The sequence below is a fragment of the Odontesthes bonariensis genome, chromosome 19 (assembly GCF_027942865.1).
Source record: "Odontesthes bonariensis isolate fOdoBon6 chromosome 19, fOdoBon6.hap1, whole genome shotgun sequence".
Classification (NCBI taxonomy): Eukaryota; Metazoa; Chordata; class Actinopteri; order Atheriniformes; family Atherinopsidae; genus Odontesthes; species Odontesthes bonariensis.
In genome coordinates, this window is record NC_134524.1 from 2,602,474 (window position 1) to 2,626,605 (window position 24,132).

At 43.3% G+C, this 24,132-nt stretch overlaps 1 protein-coding gene across 1 annotated transcript; it reads left to right on the top strand.

Annotated features, from left to right (window-relative positions):
• Nucleotides 1-19,626: 19,626 nt before the first annotated feature.
• LOC142369465 (uncharacterized) lies at nucleotides 19,627-22,255 on the top strand. Its single transcript, XM_075451817.1, has 2 exons — nucleotides 19,627-19,635; nucleotides 21,164-22,255. Exons 1-2 carry the CDS (start codon nucleotides 19,627-19,629, stop codon nucleotides 21,944-21,946), a joined length of 792 nt encoding a protein of 263 aa, XP_075307932.1. The 3' UTR covers nucleotides 21,947-22,255.
• The last annotated feature ends 1,877 nt before the right edge of the window (nucleotides 22,256-24,132 follow it).

Here is a 24,132-nt window from a genome sequence, read left to right on the forward strand (position 1 = left end):
TGTGACCCCCTCTTCTTAATTTAATTCTTAATTTAATTTATTTATTACTATTTTAGTCTTTTTCTTATTTGTATGATGCTGCTAATGCTGCACTACCTCTGGGTTTTTTTAAATTTTAAAAAAAAAATTAAGCCCTCTTACTAACGCATTTATTTAGACAGGAATATCTCTGTTTTTATATAACATCCCTATTTTATTATCCCCCTTATATAGTTTTTAACTTCCTGATTATGTGTCTGTATGTATATCTACTTTTTGCACAAGCTGTATGTATGTGTGTATGTTGCTGCTGCGACGCATGAATTTCCCCACTGTGGGATAATAAAGGGCTCACTTACTTACTTACTTTTGGACTGTGAGAATGACATTTTTGGCATCCACACAGACACTCTTTAAATGGTTGGTTTGAGTTACATCATTTCATTTTTTGGGTCGGTGCTTCCTCTGCATATGTTTGTCCAAGTTTTTCAGATGGCAAGTTAGTGAACAGAGGGGACATTCAAGCTTTTTCAGTTTCAACAGAAAAGGAAATCAAAGGAGATGACAATTGTGTGTCTGCTGAGGAGTGGATGATAGAAGATGTTTGAATTGATTGTTGCACGAGAAGCTCTGGAGATGGGGATGCAGATGGACTTGGTTGCAGGGAGAGGAAGGATGAATCCTGACTCGGATTGCAGGTGCAGGTCCACCTCTGCCTCTGCAGCAGCACAGAGTAAAGCTGCAGCTGCTTCAGTTCACTGTTACAAACAGCTGCTTTGCTGTGGCAGTTCTTCTCTTCAGGAGGCAGAAACACACACTCCCAGCAGACTCTGGGAGCTTCTGTGCTGCGCTTCCTTCTGCTTCTTTAGGTCGGCTGTAGGAGGTTGGTCCTTTCTCTTCCTCTGCTGGCTCATGGGGAACTCAGCCGGTGTGAGGGGTCGCCGGGCTTCTGTGCTCAGTCGCCACTGAAAATAAGAAATCAGTTGCTGTACAGGTGCACACGCTTTCATTTCATAATGCGGTTGATAATTAACCTCATTCAGGGTCGTGACTGAGGAGGCAGAGACAGTAAAGTAAAGAATATATATTTATTTGAAATAATCTTTATGAATAAAACTTAAGTAAAGCTGCTGCTGCGAAGAAACGAAAGAAGGTTAAACACAAACACCCCCCCAAAAAATGAGTAAAGTATTTTTAATGACAAAGCTAAAAGGCCGGCTAGAACCATAGTAAAAGCCAAATGACTAACACAATTAAAATCAGTGGGCGGGGCCTCAGTGGAAGGCATGCTACCGGATGTGTGTCGCTTTCTTAAGCCTGATTCTTACTCGGCGCAAACGCGCAACTGTTCTGGCTCGAGAACCATTAATGACGTCATCGAAAGCGCCAGCCCCTTCACAGTTCCTTCAGCTCATAAGCGCAGTTTGCGCCACATTTGCAGTTCTCTCCAGACCAGCGGGCGTCACTGTTGAGGAAACAAGCTGAAGAACCGGACGAAAAAGAGCATACGAAGAAAGCATACACAATGCCACCTGTGGTGTCACGTCAGCTGGCACATCTGATGCGGAATGAATTTACGCTGGGTGTAGAACTGTATCTCAGAGCTAAGCGGCTGCGGCTGCGGCGAAAACAGAAGAGAAGGTGGAATGTTCGTCCTTTGCACCAGAACAGAGAAGAGACTGGTGAGTTCTTTGTCCTTGTTCTGCCAATGAGGACGATGGACAAGCAGAAGCACTTTGGGTACTTCCGAATGTCTGCTCACCGTTTCGACGAGTTGATTCGTCGCATCAAGCCATTCATTAATCATAGGCGCACACATCGCAGCCCTGTGAGTTTGGAAGAGAGGCTTGCATGCACACTGAGGATCCTGGCATCAGGCAGTAGTCAGACGGCGGTCGCTGCTAGTTACAAACTAGGAACTTCAACCGTTTGTAACATCGTCACAGAGGTGTGCAGAGCTATATGGTTGGCGCTGAGACAAGAGTTTGTTGCGCTTCCAAAAGGAGACGAATGGCAGCACATTTCCCGAGACTTCTGGAGGATGTGGAACTTCCTGAATTGTGTGGGCAGCATCGATGGAAAGCACGTGACTTTGACAGCTCCACCGAATGCTGGTAGTGACTACTACAATTACAAAGGTGCACACTCCATCGTGCTGATGGCTACATGCGATGCACGTTATCGATTCACGATGGTGGATGTTGGTGCTTTTGGCCGCGAAAGTGATGGAGGAGTTTTCCAGAGGAGCCGTTTTGGGTCTGACCTGCTAGAACGCAGCCTTCAGCTTCCACAGCCTGTTGCCCTTCCAGGGACGAACATCACCATGCCCTTTGTGTTCGTGGGAGATGCTGCCTTCCCTCTACATGAGAACATGATGCGGCCATATGCAGGTATGTAAACAAATACTTGTGCTCTGTCCTTACATTTACTTTAAAATGTGTCAGTTTTGTGTATATGTAAATGTACTAAATTTTGAATACTGCTTTAAGTAATGTACAACCACTTTCTATTCAACAGGTATCAACCTGGAAGATGCCAAAAAGGTGTACAACTACAGACACTCCAGGGCCCGCAGGATGATCGAGAACAGCTTTGGCATCCTTGCTGGACGCTGGAGGATTCTTGGCAGGCCCATTGAATTCTATCCGGACAAAGCAGAGGCCGTAGTGAAGGCATGTATTGCACTCCACAACATGCTGGCATACACAGATGCTGCAGTGGCACCACAAAGAAGCTACATCCCTCCCGGCTTTGCTGATACTGTGACAACTGCAGGTGACATTGTGCCTGGTGAATGGAGGAGACTTTGCCAAGCTGACACAAACCTGACAGATACTGCTGGATTGTCGACAGCACATGCATCCCGTAGAGCAGTGGCAGTGAGGGATGACTTCAAGACTTTTTTCCAGATGCCACAAGGAAGTGTTCCTTGGCAGGACGCTGCCATCCGGAAAAGATGCCTGAACTAGTTCATGACACCATTGTGACCCGGACAGTAATCCTGAACTAGTTGGTGTGGTTCAATGTACATATTGCATTGTGAATATCATGTGATTCTTCTGTTCTTATGTTTGTACTAATGTGTAATGCTTACAGTTTGGGAAATAAATTCTGACTGCTTCGTCCACTGCTTACGTTGTGTGGTGTTTTGTATAATGTAACACAACAACAGCTGTATAACCATCTCTTATAAACAGCTGTGTAACCATCTCTTAAAAACAGCTGTGTAACCATCTCTTATAAACAGCTGTGTAGAGATCTATTATAAACAGCTGTGTAGCCATCTCTTATAAAGAGCTGTGTAACCATCTCTTATAAACAGCTGTAGGGGGGAGCAGGTAATGTGAGGCACTTTTTTATTATTTAGTATTCTACTTGAGTAGCTATGAGTACTTTGTACTTTTCAAGTAGTTTTTAAAATTAATACTTTTACTTGTACTGAGTGCATTTTGACCCAAGTACTTTACTCAATTACACTGGAATCTGGCCTGAGTACTGAGTTTAAAAAAAATTAGACTGAGAGACAAAATGCCATGCAAAATAATACAACAATCTGCCAGAAATGAAAGATTAAGCAGGATTGCACACAGCATTTCCACTATTGTACTTGTCCCACCTATCTTGGATCACCATCACCTGCCTATTCATAGCTGATGGTCCAGGGCAGGCAGGTGGTTACCATGTGAAAGGATGGCATTCCTGAAGTTAGCACCTTCCTCCAGAGTTCATTGACACATATGACTCATGGCCATGACGCCACACCCCCTCACCATCACCTGCCTATTCATAGCTGATGGTCCCAGGGCAGCTAGGTGGTTACCATGTGAAAGGATGGCATTCCAGATGTTAGCACCTTCCTCCAGAGTGCATTAGATTGAAAACAACCGTTGTGTTATCACATAGCCACCAGTGAGCTCATGTGTCTCACATAACGTAGGCCTACCCATTCATGAGGGCTTATTTTTCCCTTTGCTTATGTCTTTATTGCTGTTTACGTTTCGCCCTACACAAGACCTACAAAAGATCGCCAAACACATTTTGAAGTTACACAAGGGCTTTATTGCTAAATGGAAGGGCACAGTGTTTCAAATAAGAGCAACAATAAATCCAAAAAAAATAAAAAATGACAAAAATACAAAAAACATATGTACAAAAAAATGGGAGATGTCTTCATGTCACATCACTGGTGGATCACTGCTTCTTCTTGTACTCCAAGACGATACCCCACACCTTGTCCATCACCTCGTCCCGGTAGCGTGGTGGCACGTCGTTGTCGACCCACCCCGACAGGATCGTGAACAACTGCATGGACGCCGACTGGGGCACCTGGGGCACCTGGGGCTGCTGTGGCTGCGACAACATTGCCAGCACCGAGTTGTCCATCTCCACTGCTCTGTCCTTCAGCCACTGAAGCACCTCAGCGTCCTGGTCCTCAGCTGCCTGGCGTTTCTTCCTCTTTGTTGTCAAGGCAGCGGAGACGCTCGGCACGGGTACTGCAGCAGGTGTCACGGGCGTTCCTCTCGCTAACCGAGGCACTGGGGTTGGTGGTGTCGCGGCACGTGAGGCTGCCCGGGGCGCTGGTGTTGGAGGGCATGCCCGGGGCGCTGGTGTTGGAGGGCATGCCCGGGGCGCTGGTGTTGGAGGGCATGCCCGGGGCGCTGGTGTTGGGGGGCATGCCCGGGGCGCTGGTGTTGGAGGGCCGGTCCGGGGCATGGTGGCAGGTGTAGGAGCTCCCAGACAGAAGGCGGCGGGTGACTCTGGGAAGAGCTGTCTGCTGCTGGAGGTTGGGCGGTGGCAAGGTGTTGCAGCCTCCTCGCTGTCTTCCTGGGACAGCGTAATCTACGACAATAAGCAAAATATATAAATAAATAACCTGTTCCGTTGCCATCACACAAACCAGACTCTGATTTCAATGAGATAGGTGATCGCCTATGAACCAAATAGTTTATGCTTACCACAGGGTAATTCGTGGAGGTTTCGCGATGTTTGACAAAATCGTTCAGCCATGCCAATTCGGAGAGGATTGCAGGAGGCCTGCTGTATCCGTCGCCACTTCTGTGCACAACCTTCTTCTTTGCCTTCACGAATCGGTCACGGATGCATTTCCATATTTTTTTCACTTCCACCACCGACTGCCCCAGATGCCTGCCGATTTCCCCCAGGAATTCGACACTGCCGTGTTGTCCCAGTGTAACTTCATAGACGTGTCGTACAGATGTTTGTAGAGGCGCACCCTCTCGGTCACCGCGGTCTCTGCAGTGTTCATTTTTTCTTTTTCTTGGTCAGCTGTTTCCGGTTGAGCGCGCGCGAAGTCAGAAAAAAAGTTGTGTGCGCGCCCTTGCGCCGCGCGAGGATTTTCTAGCTTGCGACGGGGGGCGTGGCGGAATTTTGGGTCACGTGACCGTTTGCGCCATTTGCGACCAGCTAGTAAGAGCGAGGTTGCGCCGGGGGAGGAGCTAAAGAGGTGCTTACAGGTTGACCACCTGGGTTGTTTAAGACCTATAGGTCCACTACACTGTCAAAGGCATTGTTCATTGGACAGGACTGTTAGGGCTGTTAGGGCGGGCCTTTGTTCTCTGTGTTTCTTTATTTGTTTGTTCGTTTTTAATACATTTGTATAGTTAGAGGGCATAATTCATTCTTTTATTTGGTATTGAGCAACCTCTTCCTGAGACAGCCGTTTTAGACCAGGCAAACATCTGGGCACCTTTTTTTGCTGTGACTTGAACTGTTTAAGCACCTCATCTGTGTGTAGTGTGAGCCGTGAACTTGGTGCCATATTTAAGTAGCTCTGTGGATATGTGGTGTTTTAGGTCCTAAATGCATCGTTCTGAAATCTAAGATTGGCCTGAAGAGTTACTGGCTCTATTGTTGATAGACTGTCTACAAACTCTGATGCTATTTTTAGTCTACTGTGTCCGAAATCGTTATTGTTAATAAAAACTGTAATTTAATTACAGACGCATCTCTCTGCCGTCCTGTTTGTTCTGGACACTTACCTGCAGTATAGTGGCTTAGGAGGGTTGCACACATTTACACCAACACCCTTAGACACTTTCCCCCACTACACTTTAAAGCACTTTGCAGAATACAAGCAGAGTTAAAAGTGGAAACTTTAACTGATGAGGTTCCCAGGACTGACTGAAGGTCCCAGAGATAATCAGCTCAATCCTTTCTCCTGGAGTTGTGTTTCCTGCAGCTGGAACTGTGTGTGTTTGTTTTCAGAGTCTCCAGCAGAGCCAGATGTCCTCTACTCTTCACTGAGGTAGTCCACCAGTCCACCCACTGATGTCCAGCTGCTGGGACCAGTTTGCTGCACCAAACCACCAGTTCAGCTTCAGGAAGTGATCAGAATCTGACAACAAGCCAAAGCTGTTTAGTGTCCTCAGAGACTTTCCTGTTCTTCATGTTGTATTAATGAGTTCTGCTGCTGTTATCTCAGCAGCACTCTGCTTTCTTTGTTGTTTCTCTTGTGCAGAAGCAGAAGGCAGAGAGAATATTTGACTTGTTCCGCTTTAGCTGTGGCTCACCGACATAAACTGCTCCTCAGAATAATTCACTTCACTTCATTTTATCTATAAAGCGCCAAATCACAACAAATGTCATCAAGACGCTTCAATAATACAGTCCAATTCATTGTTATCATCATCCAATTCATTCAGTAGTACTCCAATTCATCCATCCGGAGCCCATTCAAAAACAATAACAAAGAAGATTAAAGTGAAAGCGAGTTTTATTCAGCGGCTGTAAATGAAGAGAAAAAACTCCAGAAAAAAACTCTGAAGCTGGAGATGTTTGAATTGTTTTGTTTCTGTTGAATGAAATCAAATAACAACTAAAATGTCTTCTCATGTGAACCAGAAGGTGTCTCAGAGTTGTTCCCCACAGTGTTTTTCAGCCCACATGTTTAAATATTGAGCAGATTCTCCTCTGAGCTGATTGGCTGATTGCTTTTTGTTCACACTGTGATGCTGTTAGCTCTCATGTCATAGAGGACCCAGACTCTGCTGGAGTTGGGTTAGATGGTCATGTTGATCATTTCCATCAATCACCAGTGAGTGGGATCAGGTCTGAATCACTGAAAACTCACTTTCAGTAACACAACTCTTTGTCATTCTTAGTCTCCTCCATAAAAGTAGATTTTTCCATCTTCAGCTTCTTGGTAGTTCCCAGAACAACCATCTTCCAGCATGTCCCACCCTCTGACTTTATCACCCGCAGCCATGTTAGTAAGATGGAAATCTCTCTTCTGCCAGAACATCATCTGCTTCTTAGATCAAACTGCATCTCACAGATTCCACTTATTCAGCTCCTCTTAGTCACAGCACCCTCTGCTGGATTGTAGGGGAACTACAGCAGACTGACATTTATTGGAATCTTAGCAGTGTGGTGTGAGGACAGGATGGTGGAACTACATATTTATTGTTCTCACTGTTTTCCCCACAGATTCTTAGTGGGAGACTTATGACACCATCTTCAGCTGAAGCCTCTTGGTCTCATCCTGTTCCCTCTTTGTTCCCAAGATACTTTCATCAGTCAGATTAACCTTCAGTTAGTGCATCATGTAAGTCCAACAGAATCATGTCAGCATCACTATGGGGTATCATGGATATATTTATTTATCATATCTTCAAAGGAATTAAATATAAACTCCATTAGTATATATATTTATCTATCTATCTATCTATCTATCTATCTATCTATCTATCTATCTATCTATCTATCTATCTATCTATATATATATATATATTTTCTGATAAATAGTTTCTGTCTATTGTGTTTTATCTTATATGTATAATGTATTATTTCTTCATTTTTCAACTTAATCACACACAGAATAACATGTTGATTATGTTGATATTTCTACAGTCAGCCCAACACTACAGATATCTGTACAATGTTTTGTATGCCATGCTTTTTGTACATTTACATACAACAATACATTTAATGAAAAAAACCTCTTAAACCGGTCACATGGTACGGCCGGTTCGAAAGGCCTCTGACGTCACCACATAGTCATCGACACGCGCCTCGGTACGAGCTTCACAAAATACATCCGAAGTTATTGGACACGCGCTTCAGAGTCAAGACCCTGTTGGAAACATCACTACAGACAAATACGCACATTGAGAAACGGCCCATTACCCGACACACACTGCGAAGCCTCGGCTCATCTCGGCTCATCTCGGCTCATCTCGGAACATCTGGTATCATAGCAACAGAAAGCTGCATGCAGGTGAGTCCAGAAAAGAATGAATTTAGCGGTCAGACGTTAGCAGAAATGTCTTCAGAGTGCTCTGTGTCATTGGTTTGATTCCTGCTGCTGGACACGGGCAGTCAGAACATGCAGCAGAGAGTAAAAAGTTCAGATAACCTGGCTGCTATTCACTGTTAGCCCGGCCTGCTAACGCTAACGCTAATGCTAACCGTTACAGCGTTAAACCATCCCAGAAACACAACCTCAGCTATAGATTTCAATAAGCCGGCCAGATGGCCAAATAAAATGGAGCTTTATCCTTTTAGCTGTGTGTGAAACATACTTCTGGGCCCTTTTCTTCCTCTTTTCTAACCTTTTGGGGCACTTTTTGACCATCCTGTCACATTTCCCACTAAAGCTGCAGTTTTCTTAACTTCTTTCTGTAGTTTTGCTGAAATCTTTTGTGATATAAAAAGTTTGATGATCAATGTCAAATGTAGAATGGATCTTTCCAGACTTATCTGAGCATCATTTGGCTTTTTGATAGAAGTGTGCAGCCAAAACATGTGATTTGATGTGTTTAACGTACACAATATGCCATATTTCATGATTAGATGTTAAAATGGGACTTAATTCTGCTCAATATAAATCCTTTAATGACATGAAGAGTTTAAGTTGTGTGAAGAGGAGTCATAGCATTATTAGAAAGACTTGTGGGTGATCCAGGAAAGTATCACAGGAGCAGTAGAAATCCAGTTCTCCTCAGTATCAGTGTGTGATTTCTCAGATTTACACTCAGAAGCCCATTAAAAGACAGTCTGACTGTCCTCTTCAGAAGTGTCTCATGAAAGCTTCATTATTCACTTTCCTTTACATATCCAATATTTTCTGTTATCCACGAACCAACAAGGACTGAGCACATGATAAAAAGGTTCTGGAAATGAGAACAGGTTTAGAAACGGAGAGAATCTGAACCTCAGTCTTTGGGATTAGGGCCCGGCCGATATGGTTTTTTCAGGAAATGGGAGGCCGATAACCGATATGTGCAACCGATAAATAGATAATTGTAAAAATGAAAAGTGCAGGGAGCTGCCAGCAGCATTTGTAAAATAAAGCCAAACATAACTTATAAAATAATAATATAAATACATAATTATCAATAAAAAAATAAATCACTCCCTGCTATGAGAATACTTGAATATATGCTATTTTTATATTAAGAAGTAATAGAAAATGAACTGACTGAGAACTGAAAAGCAAGTGTAGGGAGCTGCAGCATTTTTAAACAGCAAAATAAACATAAACATCCCTGTACAACTTTACAATGAACCATCTGAGTCGCGTCGCGTACGGCTTCATGAAGTTGTTCACCTAACACCATGGCTGTTAGCACAAGCCTGCTAGCTACTTGGTGGTGGTGTGACGGCCTGTCTGGCTACCCGTAACAAGATGTTACTCCAGATGTTTGAAACGCAGCGACTGGCCAAAACTTAATTCTATTAAAGTTAAGTAAGAGGGACATTACGACCAATCACCGCTGGTTCTGACGTGCTGGGTAACCAGTTGTTACGGAACAAGATAGGCTCTCACACCGGCAGGCTACCAAGTAGCTAGCAGGCTTGCGCTAACACATGGTTAGTCTCAGGAACAAACACAAACACGTTTTATTTGGTCTTCATTGACCATGGCTTTCAGTCCAACTTTCGTGATAAGGCTTTAGGGATAAGGCTTCGTATATGCTTACCTTGAAGGGAGTTTGTTCTCTCTGCTTCAAGTAGTACTGCCACCACCGCGGCCCAACTTGCGGATATAAACTTATCGGTGGAAATTTATGGAAAGTATGGCCGATGCCGATATCCCCAAAATGCTAAATATCGCCCCGATATATCGGTGGGGCCTTATTTGGGATGATATTGGGACCCTTTCCTCAAACGGGATCATTGTCTTAATGTAGTAAAATGATTTAAGTTGATGGTGTTCCACTGACTCAGATGAGATTTATGGGATATTGCACACAGTGGCTGTCGGTCTACAGAGTTATTATTACATTTTTTTTCTGAATTTGATCAAAAAGCTACAAATATTTTGAACTGTGACCTTAGTGGGTCTTTAAAGAAGCATTTTAAAGTTCACAGGGATTTAAATAAAAAGCACAGTAATGAGTTTAATGGAATGTGACTGGATGGTTAAAAACTGTGCAGACCAGAATGGAGCAGAACCAGGAGCAGAACCAGGAGCAGAACCAGGAGCAGAACCAGGAGCTGAAGCAGGAGCTGAAACAGGAGCAGAACCAGGGGCAGAACCAGGAACTGAACCAGGAGCAGAACCAGGAGCAGAACCCGGAGCTGAAGCAGAAGCTGAAGCAGGAGCTGAAGCAGGAGCTGAACCCGGAGCTGAACCCGGAGCTGAACCAGGAGCTGAACCAGGAGCAGAACCAGGAGCAGAACCAGGAGTTGAACCAGGAGTTGAACCAGGAGTTGAACCAGGAGTTGAACCAGGAGTTGAACCAGGAGCAGAACCAGGAGCTGAACCAGGAGCTGAACCAGGAGCAGAACCCCTCCACCAGGAACAGAACCGGCTCATCCTCTGGGTCCACCGGGCCACAGGTCAGTGTGGAGGAGGTTTTAACCAGGAGCTGAAGCAGGAGCTGAAACAGGAGCAGAACCAGGGGCAGAACCAGGAACTGAACCAGGAGCAGAACCAGGAGCAGAACCCGGAGCTGAGCCCAGAGCTGAAGCAGAAGCTGAAGCAGGAGCTGAAGCAGGAGCTGAACCCGGAGCTGAACCCGGAGCTGAACCAGGAGCTGAACCAGGAGCAGAACCAGGAGCAGAACCCGGAGTTGAACCAGGAGTTGAACCAGGAGTTGAACCAGGAGTTGAACCAGGAGCAGAACCCCTCCACCAGGAACAGAACCGGCTCATCCTCTGGGTCCACCGGGCCACAGGTCAGTGTGGAGGAGGTTTTTATTTTATTTCTTATTTATTTGGTTAGGACTCTGCACATTAATCAACATATCAGCAAAGCATCCATGTAAATATGTCTGAGTTAGCACAGCTGCCAAATTTCATCCGTTGTCCTCAGGCAGGTATCATAAAAACATACAGACAATACACCATGACAAAAAACTAAAGAACAAACAAAGATTCATCAAAGTTAAAGGGACAGTTCGCCTCTTTTGACATGAAGCTGTATGACATCCCATATCAGCAACATCATTTCTGAACATCTTCTTCCCCCCTGCTGCGTCCTGTGAGCAGAGTTCCAGCCTCGTTTTGGTGTTGATGAAAGTAGTCCGGCTAGTTTGCTAAGGTCCCGAAAATAAAGCGTTTTGCTTCTCAAAACAATATGCGTTCCAAAGAGTAATACATTTGCATCACAAAACCCTCCCTCCAGAAAAAGTCACAGCTCACATCGCTTGGCCCTATTTTCTCTCCCTTCGTATCACTGCCTGCTGTGTAAACCGTGCAGACCGAAGTGCAGCCCGAGCACTCCCCTGCTTCCGAGCAGCAAACACCGTAACAGCTGCGGCTATCGCTAGGTGGCTGTTAGCATTGATATGAAGGGAGGCAAAAGTAGTGAGGGATACTCCATCATACTTAGCTGCCTTCCCTCTAATTTTTCATGTGTCTGGACAAACACACCAGCTCCCTGAGCACACTGAGGAGCACTGTGAGCAGCATCAGATGTGCACGCTGTGGCCACACACCTGTATCACACCTGTTCAACACCCTGGATCATAGCCAGTTACATGGCTTATTAAAAGAATCAAATCACAGCAGCAGTTTTCATTAGTTTACTTTTAATAAAAGCGATTTGGCCCACTTAAAATGAAAAAGACAAATATCTTGTTGTTCATGAGATGTGTAGTATGTTATCTTTTATATGTGAGAGTCATGCTCGCAGCCTTGTTTTGCAGAGTAGACCTTTCTCACTCGAAAAAGAAAAAATCTGACCCAGTTTCAGCGCTTGTTCTTCTGTTTGCACTCAGACAGCCATTCCATCCTAAAAGAACCGCATTTCTTTTTTACTTTGGCTCGGTGAGTGGATGTGTCGCTGGCGCTGCCCGTTCGTTTCGCCATGATAAGGGGTTGCGTCTCACTGTTAGCTAGCTAACCTGCACGGCGCATATGGGCAGGGCACATATGCAAGCACCATCAATGCTCTGATTGGCTGCATAGCGTAAGTAAGCCGTATCATTGGCTGAACACCTGTCACTCACTGCGTTATATTGAAAAATGGTACAGAAAAACACAGTATTGGTCTAATTAATTACATTAGATCAGGTCTAGTATTAGATATGAATTATTACGTTTATGGTGAATTTTATTTCATGCGCTGCATAGATGTTCTTGTGCGCTGAGACTGTGCGAGCAGCTCAGAGGGAACGTTGCGTAGCTGCACAATCAAAGACGACACGCACCTTTCCAGGCTTGCGGGGATGAGTCACTGGGTGATGTGGGAGGTACCAGATCTTGCTATCGCTGCGGTCAAGTGACGAAGCTGAGACCTCTTCTGCATAACCTTTGTCGATGGTCGACTTCATCGCCTCCACATACTTCTCTTTCAGGTCTGCGTTCTTTCTTAGTCTGCGCTCCAGTAATCGTAGTCTGTGTTGCTAAGTTGATGTTGTTTTATAATGTCACGGTTTCCTTTTTGAAAGGTATGTCTAAGCTATAGTGTGAGCCTTCTTTGGAGAATGAATTTTCCCACAGTTTAATGACTTTGTTGTCATTGATTGATAGATTGTTCTTGTGTGTGGGGTCATCAAGTTTCCAAAACCTTTCCACCTTAGTTTGCAGGCTATGATCAGACTTGAGATAGTAGGCCCTGGCCTTCCTTTTTTCCTTGTAATCAATTGGTCCATTTCAATTCAATTCAAATTCAAAAATACTTTATTTATCCCAGAGGGAAATTAAATGTTGATGTAGCTCAATTAAATCAAGGAGTTATTATAGATGCTGATGGCTGTGGGCAGGAAAGATTTCCTGTAGCGGTCCGTTTTGCATCCAAACTGAAGAAGCCTTTGACTGAAGAGACTCTGTTTTCCGATTACAGTCTCATGGAGAGGATGTTCAGGGTTGTCCATAATTCTCTTGATTTTATGCAAAATCCTTCTTTGCATTATTGTCTCCAGAGGTTCCACAGTCGTCCCCAGAACAGAACCAGCCTTCTTTATCAGGTTGTTGAGTCTTTTTAGGTCCCTGGTTCTGATGCTGCTGCCCCAACAGATGACGCAAGAGGAAATGACGCTCTCAACAACAGACTTGTAGAAGATCTGCAACATCTTGTTGCAAACCTTGAAGGACCTTAGCTTCCTCAAGAAGTAGAGTCTGCTCTGTCCTTTCTTGTAGATGGCTTCACTGTTGTGTCTCCAGTCCAGTCTGTTGTCCAGATGAACACCAAGGTATTTATATTCCTCAACCACCTCCACTTCTTCTCCCATGATGGAAACAGGGTTTGATCTGACCCTGTTTCTCCTGAAATCTACAATCATCTCCTTTGTTTTGTTAACATTCAAGATGAGATGATTGTTCCCACACCATGCCACAAAGCGGTCCACCAGCTCTCTGTCCTCAGCTTCTTGTCCATCTCTGATACACCCGACAACTGCAGAGTCATCTGAATATTTCTGTAGATGACAGGAAGTACTGGAAGTCTGAAGTGTACAGAGTGAAAAGGAATGGTGAGAGTACAGTCCCCTGTGGTGCTCCTGTGCTGCTGATCACCTGGTTAGACACACAATTCTTCAGTCTGACAAACTGTGGTCTGTTTGTCAGGTAGTCATTAATCCAGGTGATTGTTGAGGCCTCCACCTGAGTCTTCTGGAGTTTCAGACGAAGCAGATCAGGCTGGATTGTGTTAAATGCACTGGAGAAATCAAAGAACATGATCCTCACAGTGCTGCCTGCTTTGTCCAGATGACAGTGGGTTTGTTGAAGCAGGTGTATGATAGCGTCTTCAACTCCAACTCCATGGCGATAAGCAAACTGCAGGGGGTCCTGATATGTGCTGGTTTGCTTACACAGGTGGGTCAACAGGAGTCTCTCCAGGACCTTCATGATGTGGGATGTCAGGGCAACAGGTCTGTAGTCATTGATGTCTGAAGGGTGAGTTTTCTTTGGTACCGGAACCAGACAGGATGTCTTCCACAACAGTGGTACCTTCTCTTGGGTCAAGCTAAGGTTGAAAAGGTGTTGCAGAATCCCACAGAGCTGCTCTGCACAGGCCTTCAGGACTCGGGGCTGACACCATCTGGACCTGCAGCCTTGTTCCGGTTCAGTCTCTCCAACTGCCTCTTCACCTGACTTCTAGAAACAGAAAAGTGGGAGGGGGAGGCAAAGGGGACAGCAGCATCTCCTGATTGGGTTGATGACAAACTAGTGGAAGCAGAAGAATCCATGACTGAGGTGGAGGTGGAGATGTTACGGGAAAGCTGTGGGTCAGAGGAGGGTGGGATGTCTCTTTGGCTGGGAACAGGATGGGAGGATGGTGAGCTTGTTTCTGAACTGAACCTGTTGAAGAATGTGTTCAGCTCATTTGCTCTGTCCAGACTTCCATCCATCCGATCCTCCCTCTGCTTGAGGCCTGTGATCTTCTTCATTCCTGACCACACATCTCTGATATTGTTCCTCTGCAGTTTACTCTCAAGTTTCTTTCTATACACCTTCTTGCTCTCTCTGATCTTGACTTTGAGCTGCTTCTTTATACTCCTCAGTAACTCCCTGTCTCGCTCCCTAAAGGGTCTTTTTTTCTTGTTCAATAGTTCCTTTAGCTCACTGGTGATCCAGGGTTTGTTATTAGGGAAGCATCTCACTGTTCTGGTGGGGATGGTGTTGTCCACACAGAAGTTAATATAGTCAGTCACACACTCAGTCATGGCATTAATGTTCTCTCCTTGTGGCTTACAAAGAGAAATCCAATCGGTTGCATCAAAACAACCCTGTAAGGCTTCTTCAGCTTCCTGTGACCACTTTCTAACAGTCCTTTTTGTGACAGGTAGTCTCTGGACAAGGGGTTTATATGCAAGGTTGTGATCTGATTTACCTAGGGGAGGTCTTGATTTGGAAATGTATGAATCCTTGACATTTGTGTAAAACAAATCCAATGTCTTGTTTTCTCTGGTAGAGCAGCTGACAAACTGTTGAAAAGTTGGCAGTGTAGCAGAGAGTGAGGCATGATTAAAATCACCAGATATTGCCGCAAAAGAATTGGGGTGTCGTGTCTGTATCTTAGCAACAACGGAACTGATGACATCACATGCAGTGTCGGCAACAGCTGAGGGTGGAATGTAAACAGCCACCAAAAAACACTGGTGAACTCTCTTGGCAAATAATATGGATGAAAACTTACTGCCAATAGTTCAATGTCAGGACTGCAGAGACGACTCTTCACAGTAACATGTCCTGGGTGACACCATCTGTTGTTGACGAGCACTGCCAATCCACCCCCTTTCCTATTCCTGCTACTCTTTAAATCTCGATCTGCTCGTACAGTCAGGAAGCCCGGCAGAGAGACGCTGGAGTCGGGGATATGATCCTGCAGCCATGTCTCAGTAAAACACATAATGCTACATTTCCGATATTCTTGCTGAGTCCTTGTCAAGGCTTAAAGTTCATCCAACTTGTTAGCTAATGATCTTACATTTCCCATGATGACGGATGGCAGAGATGGTTTGAACTTCTTCTTTCTTTCTCTCCTCTTTGCTCCTGCTTTGCATCCTCCTTTTCAATTCCAGTGGGATTTCTGGCTTCAGTTGTCGAATTATTTCTGCTTTTCCAATGTTAATCAGCTGCTCCCTGTTGTAAAACACCTTGTTGCTATGGTTATGCATCATGACAAAAGAGTAAAATATACAAAAGTATTGGGAAAAATTAATCCAGCTGCACAGCATCCAAGGCAGGAAGGAACAGTTGTCCAAAAAAATGCAATTTCTTCCAAGAAATAGCAGGAATGAAATTTTGAAAAAAAGAAAAATATCAATGTGAGGTACAGAGCTACTCCAACGTGCTGCCACCCTCAGATAGATTCAGATCATTCTAGAACAATTTTTTTGGATCAGACCCCGGGAATGTCGTCCTCAATGGTTTGGGAGTCATTGAAGGCATATTTAAGGGGACAGGTCATATCTTATTGCGCAATGCTAAGGAAAGCTAACACTGTACGCCTTAAGCAGTTGACAGATGATATTTTGAAGTTTGATATAATGTACAGCTATTCACCCTCAGATGACATACTCAAACAATGCCTGATACTTAAAATGGAGTTTGATCTCCTCTCGACGCGCCAAGAAGAACATTTTATTTTAAAATCTAGACACAGCTCTTATGAACATGGGGAGAAGGCTGGAAAAATTTTAGCACATCAGTTGTGTAAGAGAACCGCCAATCATTACATATCTGAAATTAGTGATGAACAAGGTTTGAAGCATACCGACCACTTGGAAATTAATTCATGCTTTCATCGCTACTATTCCTCCCTCGACACTTCAGAGCCACCAGATGACAGATCTGCTTTGGATATGTTTTCCACAATATTGACATCCCCAGAGTAGGTCCGGAGCTGTCTGCTGAGCTGGAGGATGATATCTATCGAGGAGGTCGTAGAGGTGATTAGGAGTATGCAAAAATGCAAATCTCCAGGGCCTGATGGCTACCCGTCTGAATTCTTTAAAACATTCTCAGAAGCACTTGCCCCTCTTTTGCTCTCTGTTTTCAAGGAATCACTCTCCTCAATTTCTCTCCCCCCAACTATGTGTGAGGCGACCATTTCACTTATCTTAAAGAAACACAAAAATCCGTTCAGTGTGGCTAATATCTCCCAATGTCTCTCCTGAACACAGATGTAAAGCTTCTTGCAAAGGATGTCCAATGTCTCCACTCCTCTTCGCAGTTGCTATTGAGCCGTTAACACTAGCTATTCGAAAGGATATTCATATTAAATGAATTGACAGAGGAGGTCAAGAGTGTAAACCAAAGCTTTACGCTGATGATTTGCTATTGTACCTGTCGGATCCCCTGTCAAACCTCCCTAGAATATTGGACCTATTAAAGAGATATCCGGTGATAAAACTAATCTTCAAAAAAGTGAGTTAATGCCAATCAATCAGAACCTCAAACGTTGGGATTTTCTGCCTCTTTCCCTGAGTGGAAGGATCAATACCATCAAGACGAATGTATTACCAAGACTCCTTTATCAGTTTCAAAGTCTTACTTTATTTCTGACCAAATTCTTCTTTAACTCCATAGATCTTAGATCCATAGACTTATATCAGCCTTTATGTGGAATAATAAAAACCCCGTATACGTAAATGCATACTGCAGAGGCCTCGTGTCCTGGGTGGTATGGTACTTAAAGTGTTCAGTGTTTCCCACAGAATTTTTGGAAACTATGGGGGGGGGGGTAAATTCACGCGACTGCAGATTTTATTTTATTTGATTGATTTGCACACATTCATTCAAATATAACAAAAAAATACACAATAAAACACAACAAATTAAAAAAAAGGAATGTGTGCTGGAGATGTCAGAAACCCTTGTGGGCTTATGAGGAAACCTCATCTTGTCATTAAAACCCAATGATAACAATTGTAATAGAAAATATTTACAGGTTAAAACTAAACTTCATGAAAAATATGAATGGATCATAAACAGTGAGGACTTATGCCTTTTTGAGAAACTTGAAAAGGTTTTCCTTGATAACAAAGGGTGTGGGAAGTACACAATGAGTTCAGGAACACATCAGAAGTGGTTTGGTTTTGATATCTTTAAAAACAAGAGAGCTATTACAAAATAAAAATCTAAAATGGAATTAACTATGCACACTGAGTAAATGTTCTACCTAAAATGATTTTTCTGGAAACTAAAAGACTGTGAAAGCTTTATAGTGAGTTCACAAACCCATCCGAAGTGGTTTGGTGTTCATTGGTTGAATATCCAGTGAGAACAAAAAAAGGCGTTGCACTTTTGCGACGGTACCTAAGCGCTCCGGCTGCCGTAGTTCACTTAGAAATATATTCGGCGCGGTTACTCTGATCTTTCAGGCTTACTTTGGTGAGTTGATAAAGCCTGTGGTATGTTAGTCTTAGTTTTCTGTAAATATTAATACCATCCTGAGGCTAATTGGTGCGGTTTTCGTGACGCTATTACAATTACAAAGCCGGCAAATAGGCGAATGTCGAATATAAAACCAACTTCACCCCGCTCCGCCTAGTCGGGACGGTTGAACCACACATGCGGGACGGATGAAACACCTTATTTTAAACAGAAACTATTGAGCTTACTATTTTTTTTAAGCAACATACCGGACAACATACTAGTGTACTCGTCATTGCTCAAATTTCACATTATTTTTCATAATATAAATTGGTCAAAAAAATATGTTTGTCAACGAAATCACGATGATTACAGCTGACCTTTATGCACGCGCACCCACTGATCTATAACGTGCGTCAATCGCCCCAACAGCAACTAATAACACATAAACCTTTTTTGCCACTAAACTTCAAAACTCTGACATTGCACACTTTAGGACATGTTTAATTACTAATTCACCTGTTGTATAGTCATATTAGTTGGTTTTCGAGGAAATTGCTGTGTTTCAAACGATTGGGATTCGGAAACTATGGCGGCCAAAAGGAAACTTTTTTTCCCATACATTGAGGAAACTATGGCGGCCCGCCATAGTTTCCTCAATGTATGGGAAACACTGAGTGTTGAACCACATCAAGTGTCTCTGCATCCACCATGACTGATGGTTGCTGTCCCTCTGTTGGCTGCCGGGAGTAAAACATACAGACTGTTTATTTTTTTTATTCAAATGTAAACAACAGTTTTGGAGCCAATGGGACACTGGCACCGTGGCTCCTGAGAGAATTGCAGCAGCTTCTTGAATTGAATTGGCATGACAGTATAATACAGTGTCGTCAGCATATGGTTGCATCTTTATATTTCTACAGACATTTGGTAAGTTATGGACATTTAGGCTGAATAAAACAGGACCCAATATTGAGCCCTGTGGTACTCCAGCAGAAGAAGTGAGGTATGAAGATGACGAATCACCAATTTGAACCGCCTGTTTCCTGTGCGACAGGTATGATTTCATCCAGCAGAGGGCACTATTTGAAAAGTTGAAATGAGTTAATTTAGCAATAAGCACATCATGATTAATGGTGTCAAAAGCACGCTTTAAATCAAGAAATACAGCAGCTACAAAGCCACCCTGAACCTACAAGCTCTTTAAGTTTTCTAGGAAATAACAGGTAGCTGTCTCTGCTGAATGGAATTTCCTAAATCCAAACTGCATTGGATGAAGAGTGGCATGGCCATTATTTCAGTGTTCAGTCAGTTCTGTGGTAACCCATTTCTCCGCTACTTTGGAAATTCTAGGTAAAATACTTATGGGTGAATAGATTTTGTCAGCCTTAAAGACGGGGGTGACCCGAGCAATCTTCCATGACGATGGTACCGTTCATGTTTTATGGATTTATTAAGACTTTATCTCTATTTTTCATTCATTGTATCATTTCATTGTTCAACCAGGACAGATTATTTCTATGTTTTTTGGATTTACCTTTTTTTTGTGAATCGTGTGAAGATAAAATTGTGATCTAACAAGCCTGATAATAGATTAAAAGTCTTACAGATTCTTTCAGGATTATTAGTAAATATTAGATCAATTGTTGTATTTGACGTATTAGTTATTCTTGTCGCTCCTTTTATAATTTGTCTCAAATTGTACTCATCCATCAGCTGTTTAATATTTTTCCTGACTTTATGTCCCAGTTGATATTAAAATCAGCGAGTAGGATGATTTCCTTCTTCGAGTTGCAGTGATTTAAGATTGTCTGAAGATGATCATAAAACACATCCTTTGCTGAGGTGGATCCACACAAATCACAGTAAAAGACATTGCAGAGCAGAGTGATGCATTTAGACCAAAACACTCAGCGTTAACGTCTTTAGGCCACCTTATTAGTTCATGTTGAAACTTCTCTCTGACATAGATTAATACTCCCCCACCCCGCCCTGCTTCTCTAGCCTTTCTAAATACATTATATCCTGGAATGCTACTAGCTGCTGTAGATGATGATGAATGTGTCAAGCAACTTTCACATATTCCAAGTATATCAATATTAGAGTCACTTAATAAATGTTCCATTTGCTCAGTTTGTGTTTTTCCTGGTTAAAAACAGCAAAGTGTTTCCTGGTTTCATCTCCTCTCTCTGAGCTGCAGATCCAGATGTGATCAGACTCAACATGTGCTGCAGGCTGAATGATCTGCTGGAAGAAAATCAGTGGGCAGATTGTTGTGGTGGGACGTTTTCTGGCTCTCAGTCTGCAGATTTGAGAGGTTCAGGAGCTAATCTTCATTATTTGTGTTTAAAGTCTCTGGTTTACATGAATTGAACCTGGTGGTGGTAATATTCTTGCTCTTTAATGGTTAGATGACAGGTTTGTAGAGTTGTTTTAACAAAGAGAAACAGGTTGCGTTAAAATGGACTGTGTTTCCCTGATGGCTGTTGAGCTGAATGGCTGCAGACCTCTGAGTTGTAAGCTGGAACAGAGGGTTAGTGTAAAGAATGTCATGTATTACCACCGCTGTTACTTTTATTCCTTTAAACCAGCGGTCATCAACCTTTTTCAGCCCAACCTCTACATGGTGTTTAAGTGAACAACTTGGACAAGACTCTGGTTCCTTCCATCATTTAGAGTTTCATCATGACAAAAAGAATAAGTAAAAGAGCATAAAGCAAGAGTTTACTGCTTAAAAAGCTGAACGTGTGCAGAACATATTGGGGGAAAGTGCTGATAGCTGAGGGCACTTATAAATGCACCCTCAGCGTTCACGTTTGATCTGAGATATTGAGACCTGTGTGGCTCGGTCTGTCCAGCTCCAGTTAGAATATGTTGGTTAGTGTAGTTTAGCTTAGAGAAAGCATTTGTGTGAACATCAAAAGGATCTAAGTCTTCTTCCTCTCTGTCATTGCAGAAACATAGAGCCCAAGAGGGATCCGGATGGCACTGCTGTAAAGACTGTGGGAAAGTTATCAAACGATCAAATCTGAGGTATCATCAGATAATTCATACTGGAGAGAAGCCATACAGCTGTGACCAGTGTGGGGCAGCTTTCACTACATTAGGTGGTCTAAAGACACACCAACGTATACACACAGGAGAGAAGCCATACAGCTGTGACCAGTGTGGGGCAGCTTTCACTCAATTAGGTAGTCTAAAGAAACACCAAAGTATTCACACAGGAGATAAACCTTTCATCTGTGGTCAGTGTGGGGCAGCTTTCACTGCATTAGGTTATCTAAAGACGCACCAACGTATTCACACAGGAGAGAAGCCATACAGCTGTGGTGAGTGTGGGGCAGCTTTCACTACATTAGGTAGTCTAAAGAAACACCAACGCATTCACACAGGAGAGAAGCCATACAGCTGTGGTCATTGTGGGGCAGCTTTCACTGAATTAAGTAATTTCAAGAGACACCAACGTATTCACACAGGAGAAAAGCCATACAGCTGTGGTCAGTGTGGGGCTGCTTTCACTGAATTAGGTCATCTAAAGAAACACCAACGTATTCACACAGGAGAGAAGCCATACAGCTGTGGTCAGTGTGGGGCAGCTTTCACTCGATTATCTAGTCTAAAGAGACACCAACGTATTCACTCAGGAGAGAAGCCATACAGCTGTGGTCAGTGTGGGGCAGCTTTCAATCAATTAGGTAGTCTAAAGACACACCAACGTAGTCACACTGCAGAGAAATGATTGGCTTAAATCAACAACATTTTTTACGGCTGATAAGCAAACATTCACCTGAGAGCAGCAACAGGAACTACCAATCAGAAGCCTTGCCTTTGTTCAGATTAAAAATCTTCTTTGTGGATTACCAACTTCTCTTGTCAGGACTTTAGTTCTGAATGTTCTGTGGGGAGCACATGTTTGAAGAACCATTGACAGTGCTTTATAATTTGTTGGGATTGCTTTTACTGGGGACGGATCTCCCGACGTTCAAGACAAACATGGCATCAATTGTGAGTTGATGGACAGAACAAAATGCAGTCTGTTTGAAAGTAGAAAAATGTTTATTCTTTTACACTGAACATATGTTTTGTTTTAAGTTAAGATCCACAAAGTAGTTTTGCACCAGCTGTGGGTATTTCTGTAAACATCTGAAGAAGCAATATATCATTTCAGTTTGATGTGAAGTCGAGCTTTACACTCGTCTGTATTTCATTGTTCTGCATTTCATTAAAGGTCAGATGTTAACTTTTCTCATGCTTTTCATGTTCTTGCTACACAGATATTTTTGAAGAAAATGTGTGTTTGGTTACGAGGGAAAGTTGACCCTTTATCATCTTCCCCAAAGACCCAGAAATCTTTAACGCAGTCTGGAAAAGGTTTGGAGTTGTTCCCTGTACTTCCCAGACAGCTGTATGATGCTGATGACTGAAGCTGAAAGTTAAGGCTGTTCCAACACTAAAAGGGCACGAGGCTAAATTTCAAGCTGTGAAACTCTTTCAAATGTCTGTTGTGTTGGAATCAGACGTGTGAACGCATTTTAGTCCAAACGTCATGGCTGCACTGAGGGGAAAGGCAGCTAAGCAGGCTAACGCTACTTTGAATTGAACCGTTTACAGTTTTTTACGATTGAATAAACACTAAAATCAAAAGCATTACACAATTATCAAAAGCTTACACTCAATGAGCAAAACTCGGCCCAGATTTGCACCACTACAAGCACAAAGTCAGTTCACACTTTTTGCAAAACAATACACACAGTGATTTGCAAAACACTACACACAGTTGTATGCATTAGATACAGAAGTATATCAAGATGTCCCCTCCTTGCAATTCTAAAGCACTGATTGTCAAATGACCACACCTATGTGCCAATTGGTTAAACACAGCCATCAGATGTGCAAACACAAGATTGCTTAATTGTAGACACACCAATCAGGTTTAAGCACTATAAATATGCAGCAAGTGAGGAGGAGGAGGAGGACGACAAGGACAAATTTAACAAATGAAATTCGTGCAACTCTTGTGGACCATGTTTTAAACCATGGTTTGACAATGAGGGAGGCTGGACTGAGAGTCCAGCCAAATCTCAGCAGATACACCTTGGCATCTGTCATAAGGGCTTTCAGACAAGAAAACAGGTAAGAAAAAACCGGTTTACAGCTGTTATTGTATGCACCATATCAGCACTTTTGATATGTTTGGTGTGACATTTTACAGTAGGTTACATGTATTTTGCTCTACGTAGGATTGAGGGGCAAGTGCAACGAGGAGGAAGGGCTCCCATTTTTACACCACTGCAGGAGAGAGAGATTGTGAGCATAGTTTTGGCAAATAATGCCATCAGGCTTTGGGAAATCCAGGCCAACATTCTTGGAGACCAAACCATCTTCCAGAACGTGAATCAGGTCTCTCTGTCCACTATAGCGCGCATCCTTAAGACCCATCAGGTTCAAAAGAAGCAGATCTATCGGGTGCCTTTTGAAAGGAACTCGGAGAGGGTTAAACAGCTTCGGCATGAGTATGTGGAGGTATATATTGTTCACTTTAGCACTCTAATGTTACATACTGCACACATAACCTTTTTACATGTAAATGCACCGTACACTAAATCTATGCTGAACTACACAATCTTGTCTTTCACTGTATTTTAGAGAGTTTTACAAATGGATGCTGAGCCAATTCCACATGAGTTCATCTATATTGACGAGGCAGGGTTCAACCTCTCAAAGGTGAGGAGGAGAGGAAGAAATATAATTGGCCAGAGGGCAATTATCAGTGGGCCGGGGCAACGAGGGGGTAACATCACCCTGTGCGCTGCAATTACCCAGAATGGGGTCCTCCACCGTCATGCCAACATGGGTCCCTACAAAACACCCCACATCCTCACATTTCTGGACAGATTACACAACCTCATAGCCGCACAAACGCAA